This window comes from Ammospiza nelsoni, chromosome 10, assembly GCF_027579445.1.
Source record: "Ammospiza nelsoni isolate bAmmNel1 chromosome 10, bAmmNel1.pri, whole genome shotgun sequence".
Lineage (NCBI taxonomy): Eukaryota > Metazoa > Chordata > Aves > Passeriformes > Passerellidae > Ammospiza > Ammospiza nelsoni.
Window position 1 is genome coordinate 21,448,259 of NC_080642.1, and position 17,704 is coordinate 21,465,962.

Consider the following 17,704-nt stretch of genomic DNA (forward strand, 5'->3'; position numbering starts at 1 on the left):
GGCCGCCTCCGCCCCCGCCCACTCAGCCGTTCTCAATGGTGCTCGGCGGAGCGGCGCGCGGGCGGGCGCGGGGCAGCTCAGCAGCCAATCAGATGGCTCGGGCGGCGGAGCGGCGGCACGCCATTGGCCGGCGCGGAGGGTAAACAAGCAGCGCGGGGCGGGGCGCGGTGGAGGCCGCTGGCTCGGGGGCTGCGGGCCGGCGCAGAGCGGCAGCGCGGTGCCCGGGCTCCGAGAGGCGCCGCTCCATCCCCGGCCCCGCTCCCGCCTCGTCCCGCCGCCGCTGAGGCTGCGGCGCCCCGGCCGGGTAGGTGTGGGCCTGGCGGCGGGGCGCAGCGCGGCCGGGGCGCGGGCCCGGGGCGGGGGCGGTGTTTATGAATGGCGCGGGCCGCGCGGTGTGAATGGCGGGGGGCGCGCGCCAGCGGGCGCTCGAGCGCGCGCCCGGGGGAGAAGCGCGGGGAGGGGAAGGGGGGGGCGGAGTTTATGAATGGGGCGCGCGGGGTGGCGTGGGAACGAGCCCGGCTGCGGTGAGGGGCGGGGGAAGGGAAGGGAAGGGAAGGGAAGGGAAGGGAAGGGAAGGGAAGGGAAGGGAAGGGAAGGGAAGGGAAGGGAAGGGAAGGGAAGGGAAGGGAAGGGAAGGGAAGGGAAGGGAAGGGAAGGGAAGCCAAGCGCGGCCCTCCCCGCTGCCTCCCCCCACTCCCACGGCGCGTGATGTCACGGCCGTTTCTATAGAAATTAGGTGACATCACGAGCCGGGGGGCTGCGACCCGCCACGACAGGAGCGGGCCGGCTCCCCGGGGAGGCGTGGCGGCACCGAGCCAGCCCCGGGGGTGGCAGGGGCCACGGTGTGACCCCTCCCCGTCCCCGTCCCCTCCGCCCCCAGGCGCGCACCTGCCGGAGCCCGGGCGGGACCCCCCTTCCCGGGCCGGCGTCGATGCTGAGCGGGCCGGGGGCACTGCCCGCTTCCCCCGCACCATGGACGGCTTCTACGACCAGCAGGTTCCCTTCATGGGCCCCGGGGTAAGTTTGCCCACCCTGATCCCCACGTTGACAAGTTCTTGCCCGAGCTTGGGGACACCCCGTCATCGGGTCACCCACTCCTCATCCTTGAGAGTGCCCCCCTCGTCCTTGGGGGCACCCCCAGCCCTGGGGGCTGCCACGCTCACGGGCAGCTGTCACCCTGTCCCTTGCAGAAGTCCTGCACAGAGGAGGGCCGAGGCCGGCCGGGGTCCGATAGAAAAAGGAAATTTTTGGAGACCGACCTGGCCCACGACTCGGAAGGTAGGCAGGGCTGGCCCCGTGAGAGCGTTGTTTTACAAATAATCCTGCAAATAATGGCAGCTTTATTTATTTTTCTGTGGAGCACATAAGTCTTTCACTCTGTTGCAGAGCTCTTCCAGGATCTCAGCCAGCTCCAAGAGGCCTGGCTAGCTGAAGGCAAGTCTTCACCTCCTCCTATTGCCGTGTAAAACCTCTCTGTGAGCATCTTTTTGAGAACTGAAAAAGCTATAAACCCACTTTTTTTTTTTTTTTTTTTAGCTCAGGTCCCCGATGACGAACAGTTTGTCCCAGATTTCCAGTCTGACAACTGTGAGTGATCGTTCCTGGGTTTTGTTCTCCGGGGGGAGACGTTTGGGTGCCTGTGCAAACATTTGCACTGGGTTTGGAGCTGCTTCCTTGGGAGCTCAAACGTGAAATCATGGGCTTTTGGGAGAAAGCACGTGTGCTTTGGGTTCATCGAGATGCAGCGTGCGGCCTCCTGCCTTTTGTTAACGGGGAAAAACCATGGCCAGATGCATGGAAACGGCTCTGAGCTGCTCTCTGGGCTCCTCTGAGGTGTGATGCTTATTCCCAGCGAGGTGCATTCCCTCCTAAACCCTCCTTTTCCTTTTCAAGTGCCAGAGATAACTCGTGCTGGGCTGCTTGGTTAGCCACAATCTCTGCAGTTTTCTAGAGCTTTTCCGAGCCCTGGCCCGGCGCTGTTGGCAGGAGCGAGCGCGAGCGGTGAAACTTGAGCCGCTTTAAGCAGCATTAATCACTGGCAAGGCAGCCTCTCTAAAAGGAGGCCAGTGAAAATGCAGTCCCTGGTGAATTGCATAAGAGCCAGAGTGGGTTCTGAGCCGGGCTGTGTTGCCAGAGAGGGTTGGTGGCGAGGGCAGGGGCCGGGGATGGCGCGTGGGGCTCCTCGCACGGCGCCCGGGGGAGAACGGGGGCGGATTCAGGATGTTTGGAGCTGTTACCTGGCAAACACAAGTAGTGGCTTGGTGTCGGTGGCTGGGCTTTGCTGCCGAGCCAGGCAGCCAGGGAACTCGAAGGAAATCAAATTTAGCCTGCAGTCGAACAGATTTTCTCATTCCAGCTCTGTCACAGCATGCAGCGGGGTATCTCCTCCTGTTAATTATTGCTCTTTGGTTACTCTGGAGTGGGCAGCTTGCCATTGAGCCCGTCCAGACAGCCCGAGTTTCAGATGTGTTTTTTCCCCCCTGTCTCCCCTGAGATAAAAGGCGAGCCCGGAGTCAGAAGCACAAGGGTCTGTTGACATCCCCAGCACAGCCCAGCAGCTCTTGCTCGGAGCAGCAGAAACTGCAGTGTGCGTGGGAGGGTGGCTCTTGAAGCTGAAGCTGTTTCCAGTGCCTTTTGGCAGTCTCTTTTTCCTTGTAACCTGAAGAGCTCAGAGAGGAGAGGCAAACTTTTCTGGGTGATGCAGGAAAAAAAGAGGAGAAGGAGAAAAAGGCGTTTATTTGGTCAGGACTCTTAAAATGTTCTGATTTGCTCAGCCTGTGGAGCTGGTGTTGAAACGATTTTGTCACTTGAAAGATCTGCCTGCGTGGCTCCCTGCAGCAATAACCTTCTTTATCTTGCCTGGGGAGAGAAAGCAAAGGTCTCTCTTGCTGCTGCAGGGTGTCAGGCTGAGGCAGAGGGGAATGGGAAGCCCAGCTCTTGCATCCCTGCACTATTGAGAGTTTTCAGAGCAGAGAAACTCCAGTTTTGAACCGTGTGCCATGTAGAAAGGGAGAGAAGGATGGCTGAGGTCTGCACCCAGCTTTCACTAGCAGGGACATGCTGCCTTCCTGGGCTGGCAGCCACAGTGGAGTTCAGCACCCCTTGGCTTCTGGGGAAAGGTAGATCCCTCCTCAGTCCCTGTGGATGTTTGTGGGCTCTGTTTCTGCAGCTCTGTGGCTCCATGCCTTTTCCCTGCTGCTCTCTTATCCTGAGCAAACCTCAGCCTTGTGCCCCATCTTGCATTCCCAGGGCCAAGCTTCCCAAAAGGGACGAACCAGGCTCAGTTTGGACCCCGCTGCAGTGGGGAATGTGCCACGTGGAGTCTTGGAGGTGCTCAGAACCCTTCTTGCCTTGCTGAAACCCCCTCATAGCTGCCTGCAGCTCTGCTAATGCCCACTCTCTGTTCCCAATTCCATAGCCAAGATCCCAGCAGACAGGGTATTAAAGCTGGGGCCTGGTAGCACAGTAACATGGAGGGCAGTGGGTCGCTGTGCTGGGGAGGAAATCCCACTGCAAGGAAAGCAAGGCTGCTCGACATGAGGGATGCATTGTTCTTAGTGCCCTGGACTGGTGGCAAGAAGCCAGATTCAGAGCTTTTCAGTTGCCCAGGGAAGTGGTGGATGCTTCCATGGGAGGCAGGAGGCTGTGGTGACCCCACAGAGCTGAGCATGCTGCACCCCTGGCTGGGCATGGTGTGAGTTCACCAGCAACGTGTTCCTGTGGCTGAGGGTGTTGTGTCTCCACTGATTGTTTAAGTACCTGGGAGGTGATGGCATCATGCTGAGGAGATCAAGCAGCACCAGAAGGGATTTTTTAATCCCAGGGTACCTGTGTCCTCCCCTGCCCAGGCAGCACGTGGCAATAACCACGGGCAGGGCACGGAGTTTCTTCCACACCAGAATGAGAGAGGGAGGTTTGTTTGTGAGGAAGAGCTGTTCAAACAAAGGAAAGCAGGATCCTGGCTTCTATTTCTGACTCCTCTCCTGGTGTGACCTTGGGTGTGCTGGGGGATGGAGGGGCAGGCAGAGCTCGGCTCCAGGTGACAGCTTGAGTGGGTGCCAGTGTCCCCGGCCTGGAAGTGTGGTTTTGTTGCCTTCCCTTGGCTCATTCAGAGGAAACCAGTGCTCTCTGAGCTTAATCTCATGGAGGTCCAGTCTTGCTGCTGGGTGGGAATAACCTGCCCTGTCCTCCAAAAAGGGTTTCACTGGGAATTCAAGTCCTCGAGCGGCTCTGTGGTGTCACCCTTTTCCGTGGGATGGTTGGCATTAGGGGCATTTCCAGTTCCACTGCTTGCATGGCACTGGGAGGGTTTGTGTGAGCCTGCCCTAGCTCCCCTCCTGGCTGGGCACAGCTGTGGCACATGTGGCTGGTGTCCCCAGGGTCCCTCCACCTCCGGAGGGGCTGCCAGGCACCCTCGTGTGTCCTCACTGCTGCCGTGCCTCAGCCTTGCTGTGGATCTGCTGACACATCTGCTCCAGCCCTCTCTAGAGCCGAGCTGCTCCCTCTGAGTATTTTTCTGTATTTTTTTTTAGCTTTTAATTACAGTGCCCAGGGCAGGACCGGAAAGGGTAAAAGCGCTTTGTGCGCCCGCCGTTCCTTTGAGGTGTTGGGTGCTGGGTGCTGCTCCTCCCACCTGGCTGCCAAACCCAGCGTTTTCCCCCCAAAATCTGCCCCTGAGAGCCCCCCAGGCTCCTCCAGAGCCCGGCTGGCCGTGAGCTTGGCACTGGAGCCGTCGTGCTGAGCAGCGCCGGCCGTGTTTGTGTAAGGAATCCAAACGTTGCACAGAGCCCCGGCTTGGACAGCTGGTCTCTGTTAGGATCTTAAGGCTCATTTCCCTTTTTTTTTGAATGGCAGTGCTAAGCTCTGGGGAAATTTTTCCTTTCTTTTTTTTTTTTTTTTTTTTCTTTTTTTTTTTTCCCCCTCCCTCAGCCACATGAATGGAGCGTGCTGCGAAGTGTTTGAGTGTTTGTGAATGGAGGGTGGTGCCTGCTCGGGGACTGGAGGCTTTTTTTTTTTTTTTTTTTTTTTTTTTTTTTCTTTCAATGAATAACCAGACCCCATTGTACGGCTGGCGGAAAAACAACTCTGCTCCAACAACACGGAGCCTGTTTGGGAGAGCCATGCCCGCGATAGGCAGCTGGAGCCCTTCCAAAGCCAGTTCCCCTTGGCTTTCCCATGGCTCAGGGGGTGCCTGTGCTTTGCTGCCGCCATTCTGCCCCCCCTTTTTTAGGGCTGGAAGTGCTGAGAGTGGCAAAAGCTGGCTGGGGAGGGGGGAAGGAGGAGTGGGATAAATCCAGGGTGTGGGGGGCTGTGCTGGCTCAGCGCTGGGCTTTGTGTTTCAAATCCTTCTCGGCTGCAGGGGGGGGTTTATGCCCTTGGTACCAGCTGTATGGAGGCCTTTCCAGGGGGGATGGGTAGGAAAGGGGAGTCAGCAGCTCTTTAAAGGTTTTGACAAATTAGGGGGGCAGCTAATTACCTGGCAAGCTGTGAACAGTTGTCCTGGAGCTATTTGCTCCTCTCCAGTGTAGCTGGGCTGTGTTTAGGCTTCACATGAAGCTAATACTCCACTTCCGATTAGTCTTGGCTCTCCTCTGAGGCACTATTTAGGTACAGAGCTCTGAGGCGCTTTCCCTTTCCTAGGGCGCCTGCTTTTAGAAATTAATTAGCTTAAGCGTATATTACTCAGTTTATAATTATATATATAGCAAGCGAGCTTGGGAGTGGGTGGAGAGGATTTGGGTTTAATGGGATGTTTGTCACTCGAGCTCATACAATTGTGGGACCCCAGGACCAGATCCCATTGGACCACCTGGGCTGTGGGGTGGTGGATCTGTGAGTGGGAATGGCCCTCTGAGGGCAGGTTTGTGGCGTGGGAATGCCCCTGTGAGGGCGAGTGGGTTGGTGTTTGTGAGGCCCTGGAGCTTCAGTCTGTCACCCCCTGCTCTGTGTCACAGCCACTGCCTGTGGTGCCTGGGCTCTGCTCCGCTCACTGAGGGGCTGGTGATAGCAAATGTCTGATCTAAAGCTGTTGTGGAGCTGCCTCACAGCCCTTGGAGCCCTCCTGGGAGCAATATCCTGGGCTGCTGTCACTGTCCCAGCTCTGCCATCCTACTTCTCAGCCAGTGCTGGGGTCTGGCAGGGCACCCATCACCCTGGTTCAGCTGCTGATGCTCCCAGGGCATAAAAACTCAGCCCCTCACCCCCAAGCACAGAGCTGGTGCTTGCAGGGCATAACTCAGCCCCTCACCCCAAGCACAGAGCTGGTGCTTGCAGGGGCGGTGCTCCCACGGCCCTGTCCCCCGTGGGTGAGCCTGTGTCCCCCTCGCTGTCCCCGCAGTGGTCCTGCACGCCCCACCTCCGGCCAAGATCAAGCGGGAGCTGCCCAGCCCGTCGTCGGAGCTGTCCTCCTGCAGCCACGAGCAGGCTCTGTGTGCCGGCTATGGGGACAAGTGCCTCTACAACTGCTGGTAGGTAGCCGGGGCACTCCGCTGCCCGCAGAGCCCTCGGGGGGTGCTGTCCCTCGGTGCCACCGCCATCCCCCGGTCCTTTTCCCCTGGCAGTGCCTACGACAGGAAACCCCCCGCCGGGTTCAAGCCATTAACGCCGCCCGCCACGCCGGTGTCCCCCGCGCAGCCCGGGCCGGCGCTGCCCCCGCCGCCACCGCCGGGCCCCGCCGGGCCGGGCGCCGCTCACGGGGCCACCCCGGGCCCGCAGGCGCTGCAGGAGCAGCGGCAGCAGCCGCCCTTCGCCGTGCCCAGGCCGCCGCACCCGCCCATCCACATGCCAAAGATGATGTCTGAGAACCAATTCCCCGCAGAGCACAGGTAAGGCAGCCCCCGGCGGCCACAGGGGTGCCCCGGGGCTCTGTGGGCACTCTTGGGTGGGTTGGTGGTCCCAAATTGTGGGGGAGAAAGAGCCACAAGGTCCCGGTAAGGAAGTGGCAAGTTTTGCCACATGGCACCACAGCCGACAACGTTTCTCCCACCAAGTGCAACCACAGCACGGGGACAAAGGCACAAGCATTTCTCTTTCTCATGCTCCTTCCAGTCCCTGAACGCTGCAGAGCCTTTGCCTCCCTCTTGGGAAGGGCAGGGGAGGCAGAGTCTGACTCCTGCATCCTCCCCCGTTCCAGCAGGTGCTGGTCCTGAGTCAGGGCTCTGCTCTCCTCATTCCCACCCACTGCAGCTCTGCCTCCCGAGCCCTGTTGGGCTGTGGAGCTGTGCCCATCTCTGTCCTGCCCGTGTGCACCCTGGGCTGGGGGTGGCCCAGAGCTCCCCATGGCATCACCATGATTTAATGGGCTGTGGTGGGAGACCCCTGTTCCCTCCTTCCTCTCCAGGCTGTGGCTTCACTCCCCATCACTCCCACGTCCCTGGAGGCTCTGCCAGTGCCTTCCCTCACCCTGGGTTTCCTCCTGTGGGCATGGGACAAGATGTGGCAGCCTGGCAAAGGCCGTGCAGTGGGGCCAGGGAAGCCCTTGGAATGGGAATGTGCCCATCCAAGCAGGCAAGCATCCCTGCCCAGCAGAGCTCCGTGTGACCTTCAGGCTGTGCAGGGGGCTGGCTGCGACCCCTTGGGAAGCATGGTGCCAGCACAGGGCTTGGGTTTCATTCAGGAAGGGCAGAGGGACACGGCTCGGAAATGGAGTAATCCCAGCCCGGCAGCTGGGAGGGCTCGGGTTACAAAGGCAAATGGCGCAGGGCCCGGCGGAGAGGAGCCGCACGGAGATCCAAGATCACTTTTCAAGGTGCCGGAGGAGGACGAGGGGATGTGGCACCACCCCCTCGGGATGGTCCCTCACCCTTTGCCACCTCTCAGAGCCGTGGTGGCAGCACCACGGAGCCCAAAATAGTGCTCCCTGCTGCCGGGTTCAAGGTTTAATCCCAGCTGCGCGGGCGGATTAGCAGCGGCTGGAGCTGCGCCGTGGATTTGGCTTTGCGTAAGCGCCCACCCCTGCTCAGCATCCCTGGCCCCTGCCCCCCTCGGTGGGCACTGATTTTACTGAGTTACAGAGATACCAGCTCTGAGGGGTGTTTTTTGGTCCTTTTCTCATTCCTTTCCAGAAGGCCAGAGTGCTTTACTGTGTTATCTGCTGTTCCATCTTGGGGTCCTCAGTGCTTAGAGGGGCACAGGCTTCTCAGCACCCCATGGTGGCTATGCTTCTGAGGAGCCACCCCAGCTGTCAGCAGCTCTGGTTTGGGGTGGGAGCTGCCCCCCACTCCTCAGTAACACCCTGTCCTTGTCCCCAGGTTTCAGAGGCAGCTGTCAGAGCCCTGCCACTCCTTCCCGCCGCAGGCCGGGGTCCCTGGGGACGGCCGCCCCCTGTACCACCGGCAGCTGTCGGAGCCCCTGGGCCCTGCTGCCCCCCGCCCCCCTCAGGGATTCAAGCAGGAGTACCACGACCCTCTCTACGAGCACGGCGGCCCTGGCCTGCCCGGTCCTCCTGGGCACAGCTTCCAGCCCCCCATGGGCATCAAGCAGGAGCCCCGGGACTACTGCATTGACTCAGGTGGGTGTGGGCCAGGGGACAGCCAGGGGGGCTTCAGTGACGCTCCAGGAGCAGAGCATCTCTGCCATCAGCGTGGCAGGGGCAGGGTTGAGCCTCAGGCTTTGCTGTTTTCTTTCCTCCTTTCCCAAAGCCAGGGCATACAGCAGGAGTTCACCTGATGCCAGTGGTGTGGTTGGGGCTGTAGTCCCAGGCTGGGGTGCCCCACAGAGCCTGGTGGATCCCCCCCATGGCTCTGGCCTAGGGCCAGCTGTGATTGCTGGCTGCTGGACCCTAGCAGCATCACGGAAAAATCCTCTAATCGCCTTAGGACCTAAAAATACCCCAACCTCGGGATGGAGGGTGGCGCAGCCAAGCAGATGATAGGGGAGGTGCAGCAGTGCCTCCCTTCATGTGGGACCTGTGAAAACTCAAGCTGCTCCAGTCTAAATTCCAGTGCCACCCCAAATCATACTGGGTTTCTTTTTCCCAGTGTTGAGGGTGGGTGTAGTAGACCAGGGAGCGTGGGGAAGGGGAAAGATTCCCAGACTTCACTGCAGGACATGCTTGGGGTAAAGAAAATGTGCCAAATCCATGGGTTTACTGCCCTAATGTAATTTCATTTCCCCCTCAGAAGTGCCTAACTGCCAGTCCTCGTACCTACGGGGGAATGTCTTCCCCAACAGCCATGACGGTGAGTGACTCCCCCACTGTCCCCTGTTGTGACCCCATCCCTCCCCTGTGCCAGGCAGCACTCCCTGGGCACCCAGGAAACACCCATGAGAGCACTGTGGGGCCTGTAAGAGCCACACGTGCTGGCACCAGCCCCAAAAGCAGCCAGCAGCCCCTGTGAGGGCACAGCAGTGCCATGGAATCTGGGATCATGCAGAGCTGCCAGTAGGGTTTGGGAGCAGTGAGGGGGGCAGAGCTGCACAGCACTCAGCCACTGAAGGAAATGGGAATTGGTCTGCTCCCTGAGCTGTGGATGGGGTCCTGAGCCGGATTCAGCCAAGGCAGGGTTTTCTGGGGTCCAGCCAGGGTGGTGGAGGGACCTTATGCTCACAAAGGGTTTTTTCCCCACAGGATTTTCATATGAAAAGGACACACGATTGTATTTTGATGACACGTGCGTGGTACCTGAGAGGCTGGAGGGTAAGTCTGGCCCCAGGGGAGCCTGCAGGGGAACTGGGGCTCATGGAGGAAGATGTGGGGGCGCTGGGATCTGCAGTGCCTGGCTTGTAAAGCCAAGCAGTGTTGGCACGGTGCTCTGAGAGCTGCTGAGCATCATCCCACGTGGCAGCTTGGCATCACTGCCATGCTCCATCTCTGTCACTGACACCTCCCTGCCTGCACCACCATCCCCAGCACCTCTCCCACCCCATGGCCTGATGCCGCTCAGGTGTCTCAGCACAGGGATGACCTGTGTTGCTGTACATATCTCCTGCTGGTGGCACAGCCTGGGAGAGGGGCAGAGCCAGGCTGTTTACCCAGGTGTCTCTTTGTGTGAGCAGGTAAAGTGAAGCAGGAGCCCACCCTGTACCGCGAGGGCCCTCCCTACCAGCGGCGTGGCTCCCTGCAGCTCTGGCAGTTCCTGGTCACCCTCCTGGATGACCCTGCCAACGCCCACTTCATCGCCTGGACCGGCCGGGGCATGGAGTTCAAGCTGATCGAGCCTGAGGAGGTATGAGAGTCCTGCCCTGGAGCTGGGGATGCCTGGGGGGTGCAGGAGTGGATCCTTCCTTCAACCTTTCACTGCCCCTTGGCGTGGCACGTGCTGGCTCCCAAAACTGGCAGTGCTCACCAGCCATGGTGGTGTTGCCTCTCTGCTGTGCCTTGCTGAGTTCTGCTGCTCTGCCCTCCTTCCCAAGCTGCTCCCATCCTTTGCTCTGGGTTTCCAGCAGCAGCTCCGTGCTGGAAGCACACGGCTCCACGGGAGGGTGACACAGAGGAAGGAGCAGTTTGGGGAGCAATTGAGAGCAGCTGTAGGCAGCCCCGAGCTGCACATTGTGGGTGATTACCCGTAATGTCTCTTGCGCCATGCATGGAAATTGCGGTATTTTGAAGCAGCTTTTTTGGCAGGCTCTGCCTAATGAAATGACTTTTGATTTGGCCCCTGATCTGGCGGTGGCTGTGTGGTCACAGCCTGAGCATTTATCATGGCAGGCAAGGAACCACTCCCAGACCACGGTGACACCTTCACTCCAGCTGCCCCAGCCCCCATGCCAGCCTCTAGCCACATTTCAGTTGTGATTCCCCCTGAGGATCCCTGTCCCAGCCCTGATGGCTGCCCCCTCTCTCCCTGTAGGTAGCACGGCGCTGGGGCATCCAGAAGAACCGACCAGCCATGAACTACGACAAGCTCAGCCGCTCCCTGCGCTACTACTACGAGAAGGGCATCATGCAGAAGGTGAGACCACAGCAGGGTGTGACCATCCCCTGTTGTCCCAGGGTGCAGCAGCACGGGGATTAGGTCTGATGTGAGGTGTATGCTGCTCCCCTAGGGCAGGGAGATGTTCCCTCACCCCCTTGTCCTCCCTGCAGGTTGCCGGCGAGCGGTATGTCTATAAATTCGTCTGTGACCCCGATGCCCTCTTCTCCATGGCCTATCCCGACAACCAGCGCCCTTTCCTGAAGACAGAGCCGGACTGCCCAGTGCCCGAGGAGGAGACGGTGCCCCTGACACACTTTGAGGACAGCCCTGCCTTCCTGCTGGAGATGGATCCCTGCGGCAGCCTTCCCTACGCGGAGGGCTTTGCCTACTGACTCGGCCGGCTGGCAGAGCCATTGGCACTAGCGCACGCACCTGGGGCAAACGCGGTTTTCTAAAGAATATTTTTGGCTGTCCATAAGAGGGGGAAAAAAACAAACAAACAAACCAAACCACGAAACCAAACCCCAGCGACAAAACAGCATGGGTGCACACGCAAATTCGAGGAATTTAAAATGCCCCACGTGTGTCGCCGCCGAATTCCCACCCTTCCTTTCCAAGGGCTAGTGCACAGGACTGCCCGTGGCTGGCACCTCCTGCCATGCATCAGTGCGATGTCTTGGGGCGCCGGGAGCCTGAAGGCGCGGTCTCTTGCCCAGGCCCTGGCTGTGGCCGTGCCCCAGGGCTGGGCTGCTGCGTGGCTGCCGAGCCAATTGTCACGACAATCCGCTTTGCATCGAGCACAATCCGCGTAGCTGCCTTGTGTGGTGGAAAGGGCTTTGATTTGCACAGAGAGAGAGGAGGGATGTGGGGGGGCCGCCCGGGCCAGCGCCCCGGGGCTGATGTGCGCAGCATCCTACCCCAACCCTGAGGAGCCTTCTGCCTTCTTCCTGAGCCCCCTCCCCATGTAACCTCCTGTTGTTCCCATAGAACCTCCTGCATCCTCTCCGTGCCCTCCATCCTCCCCAGCTCTGGCTCTGGGCCATGGGTTGCATTTTGGGGGAGGAGACCCTGACACTAACTTCCTCTTCGGTTGTTTTTTTTTTTTTTTTCGGGATGTTTTAGGAAAATACTAAAGGTTTCTAAACTGATTTTTGTAGATTTTTTGTATTTTAAGGCAAAGCTATTTTTTGCAGCTCGGCTGCTGTCCCTGGAGCCCCTGGGGACGCCCCAGTGGCTTTCCTGGTGGCAGGGGGAGCCCTCGATGCCCGTGGCTTCCTGGGATGGCTGCTGAAGGACCTGGTCCACTCCATTTCACTGCTCCAGTCTTCTTTCCCAGGGGAGCCAGGCCTGAATCCCAATAGTGGCCCAGCTATGCTCCCCCTGCTCGGCATGGCCTCGGAGCTGGGCTGCAAGGCTGAGGTGGGCAGGGATGGGGGATCCCCCCCTTCCTCAATCCCCACCTCTCTCCAGCTCCCCCCACCCCTCGCTGCACCTCTTAACACTCCTCCACCACTCATATATCCATACCTGCCTCCCCTGCACCAGGCTACATGTTTTGTTGTAAATGCTGTATAGGAATTTTTTTCTCTTCTTTAGTTAGCTTTGGTTGGAATTTTTGTTTGGTTTTGTTTTGTTTTTTTTTTTTTTGGTTGGTTTTTTTTTTTTTTGTCTGATTCTTTCTTTTTTTTTTTTTTTTTTTGGGAAGTATGAAGATTAACTCTACAATGACTTGGTTGCTCTCCCCAGGGTGGCTGCAGTAGCCTGTACCCATGGGGGAGCATTTGGTTTCGGGAACCCCACCCTTGGGGGACAGGTTTTTAACCATTTGCTCGGTGTGGCAGGTCTGCAGTGCAGAAGGAGTTAATCTGAGGACTGATTTGAAATATCTTTATTCAAGCAGGGCTATGTATCTCCTGCAAAGCTGCATTACATTCTGTACTGTGTACAATAAAGGATCTTGCTTCCTGTTCCTCCCTGACTGCCTGGGCTCCTGCTTGGCCTGTGTCTGGGATGCTGCCTGTGCTGTGAGGAGCCCTGGATGTGCTTGTGGGGTCTGTAGTGGTCCAGGATCCAGCCCAGCACTTGGGGCCTGCAGCATGGTGTGGCTGGAGCTGGGACCAAGGCACCAGGGCTGCTCTCTCCCCAGCTCTGGATTTGTTGTTCCTGGGTGTGGATGATGCCGTGGCTTTCACAGCCACATCCTATGAGAGGATACCTTTGGAATGGGGGTGGCTTCTGCCCAGTCAGTGCAATTTAATATTTCCTCTTGCCAGGGATTCTCTGTGAGTCCTCCACTCTCCTGGAAACCCGAGTACCTGTCATCAAGCAGGGCTAAAGCTGGTGGGAACCTCTCAGGACAGCCCCTCCACAAGCCACTGGCAGTGGTCCCCCATTGCTAGGCTATGAAAAATTCGGGGAAAAATTTGCAGAAAGATGGAGGTGGGTGGAGGGCAAGGGCTGTTCTGTGTGGACTTTATTCAGCTGGAGGGTCTGTGTTTTGCCTGACAGGCTGGAAAAGAACTCAAGCCCCCCAGAACTCCCAGTGCCATTGGCCTCAATTCTAACTGGGCTGAGCCAGGGTCTCCATGGACATCCTGTGCAGGGTGCTGGTGTGATGCTGCTGGAGCTGCCCTGACACGTTTCCTCTTCCAGTTTATTTTCAGAGCCCAGCCAAACCCCTCCCTGGATGTGGCAGGGGAGGGATGAAAGGTGCTTGTGTGCCATGATGGTTTTTACACCCCCACCCCAGCTCCCCTGCATCCCCTGCTGGCTCCCAGCCACCTTTCTAATGGCTCCTTAAGCTGCTCTTCCATCATGCCTGAAGTATTAAGCTGCATGGGGAAGTGTGGCTGTCTCCCAGCCCAGGCAGGGCAAAACAGGCTCTAAAACATCCAGCAAAACCAATCCCTCTGGCATGGAGCCTTCAAGGAGCTAAATCAGCTGTTTAGCCTCAGGAGACATCTTACACTCCCAACCCATCCCATCTTTATTTTCCACAAAGTTCTATCCTCTGCCCAAGGGTGCAAACCCAGGTGATCTGAGCTCCAGACAGTGCCTGGTAATCCCAGCCCAGTGGGGATTTCAGCAGGCTGAGTGCTGGGGCTCAGGATGGGCCGGGGGAACTGGGGGCACCGGCAGCGCGGCCGGCGGGCAGATGGCCCAGGGGGCAGAGCTGGGACCAATTATGGAGGGTGAGGATGAGGATGAGCAGATAAAGCAAAGCCTTCCAAAGCCTTCATCAGGCATCTTGGCACACCACAACCCTGACCCTGGCCCTGCAAATCTTGCTGTGGGCAGGGCTGGGGCCCCAAGGGTGTCTCTCACTGCTCTTACCAAAGGGAGAGGTTGGGAAGAGGGGTTTTTCTGTTCCAGTTTGTCAGTGTGACAAAAAGGGTTCAGGCCACAAAGGGTTTGATACCTCACTGGCTTTTATTACTTAGGACACCAAGAATTTGATCCTGCTGTGTGTCACCCCTCCCTGTCGTCACGCTCCATCCAGAGGGGATGGAGCTGCCCTGGGTGCCTGGTCCCACTCATCCCCACCCCGAGGCTGAGGGACAAGGCAGAGCTGCTCAGTGTCCTGCCTGCAGCCTCCCAGGGATGGGGGCAGGAGCTCCCAGCAGAGCAGGGGCTGGACCAGCCCTTGCCAGGAGCTGGGGAGATGGAGGGGATGCAGATGGAGAAGCCTGTGCACTCCCTTATCACCTCCTGCCCCATCAGGTGCTGCTTCCAGACACAGGGATGTGCATTCTTAGGACGTGCTCCAACATTCCATGGGATGGGGAGCACTGCTGTAGCTGCCACCACTGTGCCCCCAGGGCCAGGAATGGCTCAGGCTATCACTGCTCCCTCCTCAGGACTCACCACCCTGGTTGCCTCCACCCATATTCCCATTTGCCTCCTGCCTTCCTCCCACTCCTCCCAACCCCAGGGGAGGATGAAGAGGAGCAAGAAGAGATGGTGAACAATGAGGAACCATTCTTGGGAGGATTCATCTATCCAGGCTGGGGAAAACCTTGGTGTTGATGTCCAATCCTCCAGCTCACAGCTTCCACCTCTGTGTGGTCGTTGTGGTAAAGAGCCCATCACAATCTGTGACACTGGGTAAGCAAACAATAAAATGACAGCTGGTATTGAATGGTTAAACAAAACAAAACAAAACAAAACAAAAAAAAAACCAAAAACAAAAAAATGGAAAACAAAAAAAAACCCCCAAAAATGGAAACCAAACAAAAAATGTGGTTTTTCCTATTTTCTTCTTTTCATGGTCTCTCTAATGTGCCCCAAGCTCCCCCCTCCCTGGAACAAGAGTTTGGAGTTAGCAGATGGTCCAAGAGGCACAGGTTAAAAATCATTTGGAAAAGAGGAGCCTGTAAAAGGGAGAGGATCATTACAAACCTTTACACATCCATAATTCATGGAGCACATTTCTGCTCTCCCTGTCTTGGAAGCATATAGCAGGACTGGAAAATGTTCAAAAAGCAACAGAGACAGCCAAGGGTCTGCTCTGGCTCTTCCATGGGAGTGTATAAATAGTCTGGCACTTCCGACTGGGGCAGGATTTGTGGCTCAGGGGCTTCATATTTAATAGCCCATGACAGAGTTTTCCATTGCTGCCTGCAAGAGCATTTTGGGGAAGAATTACTGCCCACGCAGCTCCTGGCAGGGCTGACAGGGCCAGAAGTTGAGGCTGGAGGTGCTGCAGGGCCCACCAGGGGCAGGGAGGCACAGCTGCCCCCTGGCCCACGTCCCTGTGCCCACGGTGGTGGCCTTGTGCCTGTGCTGGGCAGCTGGCTCTGCCAGGGAGGCAGGTCACATCACAGCGGCTCCTCTGCTGCCCAGCTCCTCAAACACTCCATGTTTTCAATAAGTGGGTGATTTGGCTCTTGATTTGGCTCTTAAACACCTGGAGCAACACCAGCGGCTCCATGTGTGGTGCCAACTTCAATATGAGTCAACCCCAGAGGGAAAAAATACCCAAAAACAAGCACACCAAAAACAAAACAAAGAAAACAACAACCAAAAAAGATCAGGCAAGCAAGATCTGGGCTGGTGAGTGAGGGAAAGTGAGGAGCTTCCACCTGGGGGTGTGCAGGACACCCAGCTCCCCTCACACTGGTCTGGCACCACCTCGTGGGTGTCCAGCTGCTGCTCCTGGCCACCACGGGGTTTGGTGGCAGCACATCTGCAGAGCTTTTGGTGTCCATATGTGGTTCATACTCTGTGGCAGGCAGGGCTTCAGGCACAGCTTGTTTCCCGGGGCTTCTCCCTGCTTGGTGCTGGCTTTCCTGGGAGATGTGGGTCTGTGTTGGTGACTCCAAGCCTCTCACTCCTGGCAGGCTGCAGGAACAGGGAGACCGCTGAGACCACCCTGTCACAGACATCATTTATGGAAAATCCTTTCTTTAGGATTTTTCCTCCTGAGAAGCTGAGAGACCTCAGGAACAAAATGTAAACATTGATTATCTGCCGCTGTGGAATGCAACAGGTAGAACTTTGATTAACCCATCTTAGATGTTTGTAATTAATGGCCAGTCACAGTCAGCTGGCTTGGACAGAGAGCCTGAGCCACAAACCTTTGTTATCATTCTTTCTTATTCTATTCTTAGCCAGCCTTCTGAGGAAATCCTTTCTTCTATTCTTTCAGTATAGTTTTAATGTAATATATATCATAAAATAATAAATCAAGCCTTCTGAAACATGGAGTCAGATCCTCATCTCTTCCCCAGTCCAAGAACCCCTGCGAACACGGTCACACAACTCCTCCTGTGCTCCACTGAGCAGGGGCCCAGGGCTCCACCAACACCCCAGAACCCCAGAACCCTCCAACACTGAGCTCCCAGCCTCTCACAAGGCACTAACGCTGCAATAAGCCTTTAAGTAGCTCCTGAAACCATGAGCCAATTGCTGAATTAAAGGCTCTCAGAGCTGCAGGGGAGGCTCCTATTATCATCCTCTTATCATTAACTGTGGCAGTAACTGTCTGTTATTCCTGTGTTCTGTAGGTGCCCATGGACTACTCCCTGCCATGGGGCACCTACACAGGATTTTCTGTCTGGAGAACCTGAGGAACCTGCAATCCTGAGGCAGCCATCCCACCTGGAGGAAGGTGTCCCTGTCCACAGCAGGAGGGTGGAACTAGGTGGTCTTTGAGGTCTCTTCCAGCCCAAATCATTGTAGCTTTCTTTGATTTCTTGGCCACTTTTTAGAGAGGCAATCAGCAGGACCCCAGGGGCTCAGATTTTGGAAGGAGGGTGCCCCCACTTGGCTGCAGAAGCAGGAGATCCCCCCACCCTGCATTGAAGGGCTGGGTGCTCACCTGGCTGGTGCCTCCCTCTGGCCAGGAGAGGGTCCTGGGCAGGGTCAGCCTGGCTAAGACAGAGCAAAAGGTGCAAGATGAGGTTTAATTCCAGCTGGGAGTGGAGCCAAGGTGAGGGGCAGAGCTGGGACCTTGTCTGCAGCACAAGGAATAAGCCATTCCTCTTATTTAGAAGTCTTTTTAGTTTAATATAAATAAAACCATCCCGGACAGAACAGGCAGCAGATGAGGTGAGAAACCCTGAGCTCCCACAGCACTGGGTCAGCACAGCTGCACCCCTGCACTCCCAGCTGATCATCCATTGCCCTGCCATAAATTCTGCTGGGATTCCTGGAGGGATCTGATAACAAATCAAATGGCACAGCCAGGCCAGCCCCTGTGCCATCCCTGGGCCTGGCACCCTCCAGGGCTGCTCCCTGCAAGGATGAAACAGCATCTGCCAAGGGTGACATGAACCCAGGCTTGCAGGGATCTCTTTAAAAAAAATCATCTCTCGGTTTCTTGGCCACCTTGGACCCAGGAGAGGGCA

General features: G+C 57.4%; 1 protein-coding gene across 1 annotated transcript; it reads left to right on the forward strand.

Moving 5' to 3' along the window:
• The first annotated feature begins 868 nt into the window (after positions 1 to 868).
• Positions 869 to 12,834, forward strand: ETV5 (ETS variant transcription factor 5). The gene is made up of 12 exons (XM_059479209.1): positions 869 to 1,017; positions 1,191 to 1,278; positions 1,387 to 1,434; positions 1,537 to 1,587; positions 6,338 to 6,467; positions 6,561 to 6,824; positions 8,250 to 8,509; positions 9,120 to 9,179; positions 9,569 to 9,637; positions 9,997 to 10,166; positions 10,791 to 10,892; positions 11,027 to 12,834. Exons 1-12 carry the CDS (start codon positions 973 to 975, stop codon positions 11,246 to 11,248), a joined length of 1,509 nt encoding a protein of 502 aa, XP_059335192.1. The 5' UTR covers positions 869 to 972; the 3' UTR covers positions 11,249 to 12,834.
• Positions 12,835 to 17,704: the final 4,870 nt, after the last annotated feature.

Excerpts from the sequence above, each read along its gene's own strand:
- ETV5 (XM_059479209.1), top strand. The coding sequence starts at position 973 with ATGGACGGCTTCTACGACCAGCAGGTTCCCTTCATGGGCCCCGGG. Across the intron at positions 1,588-6,337 it reads AGATTTCCAGTCTGACAACT|TGGTCCTGCACGCCCCACCT; the intron begins GTGAGTGATCGT and ends CTGTCCCCGCAG. Across the intron at positions 9,638-9,996 it reads GGTACCTGAGAGGCTGGAGG|GTAAAGTGAAGCAGGAGCCC; the intron begins GTAAGTCTGGCC and ends TTGTGTGAGCAG.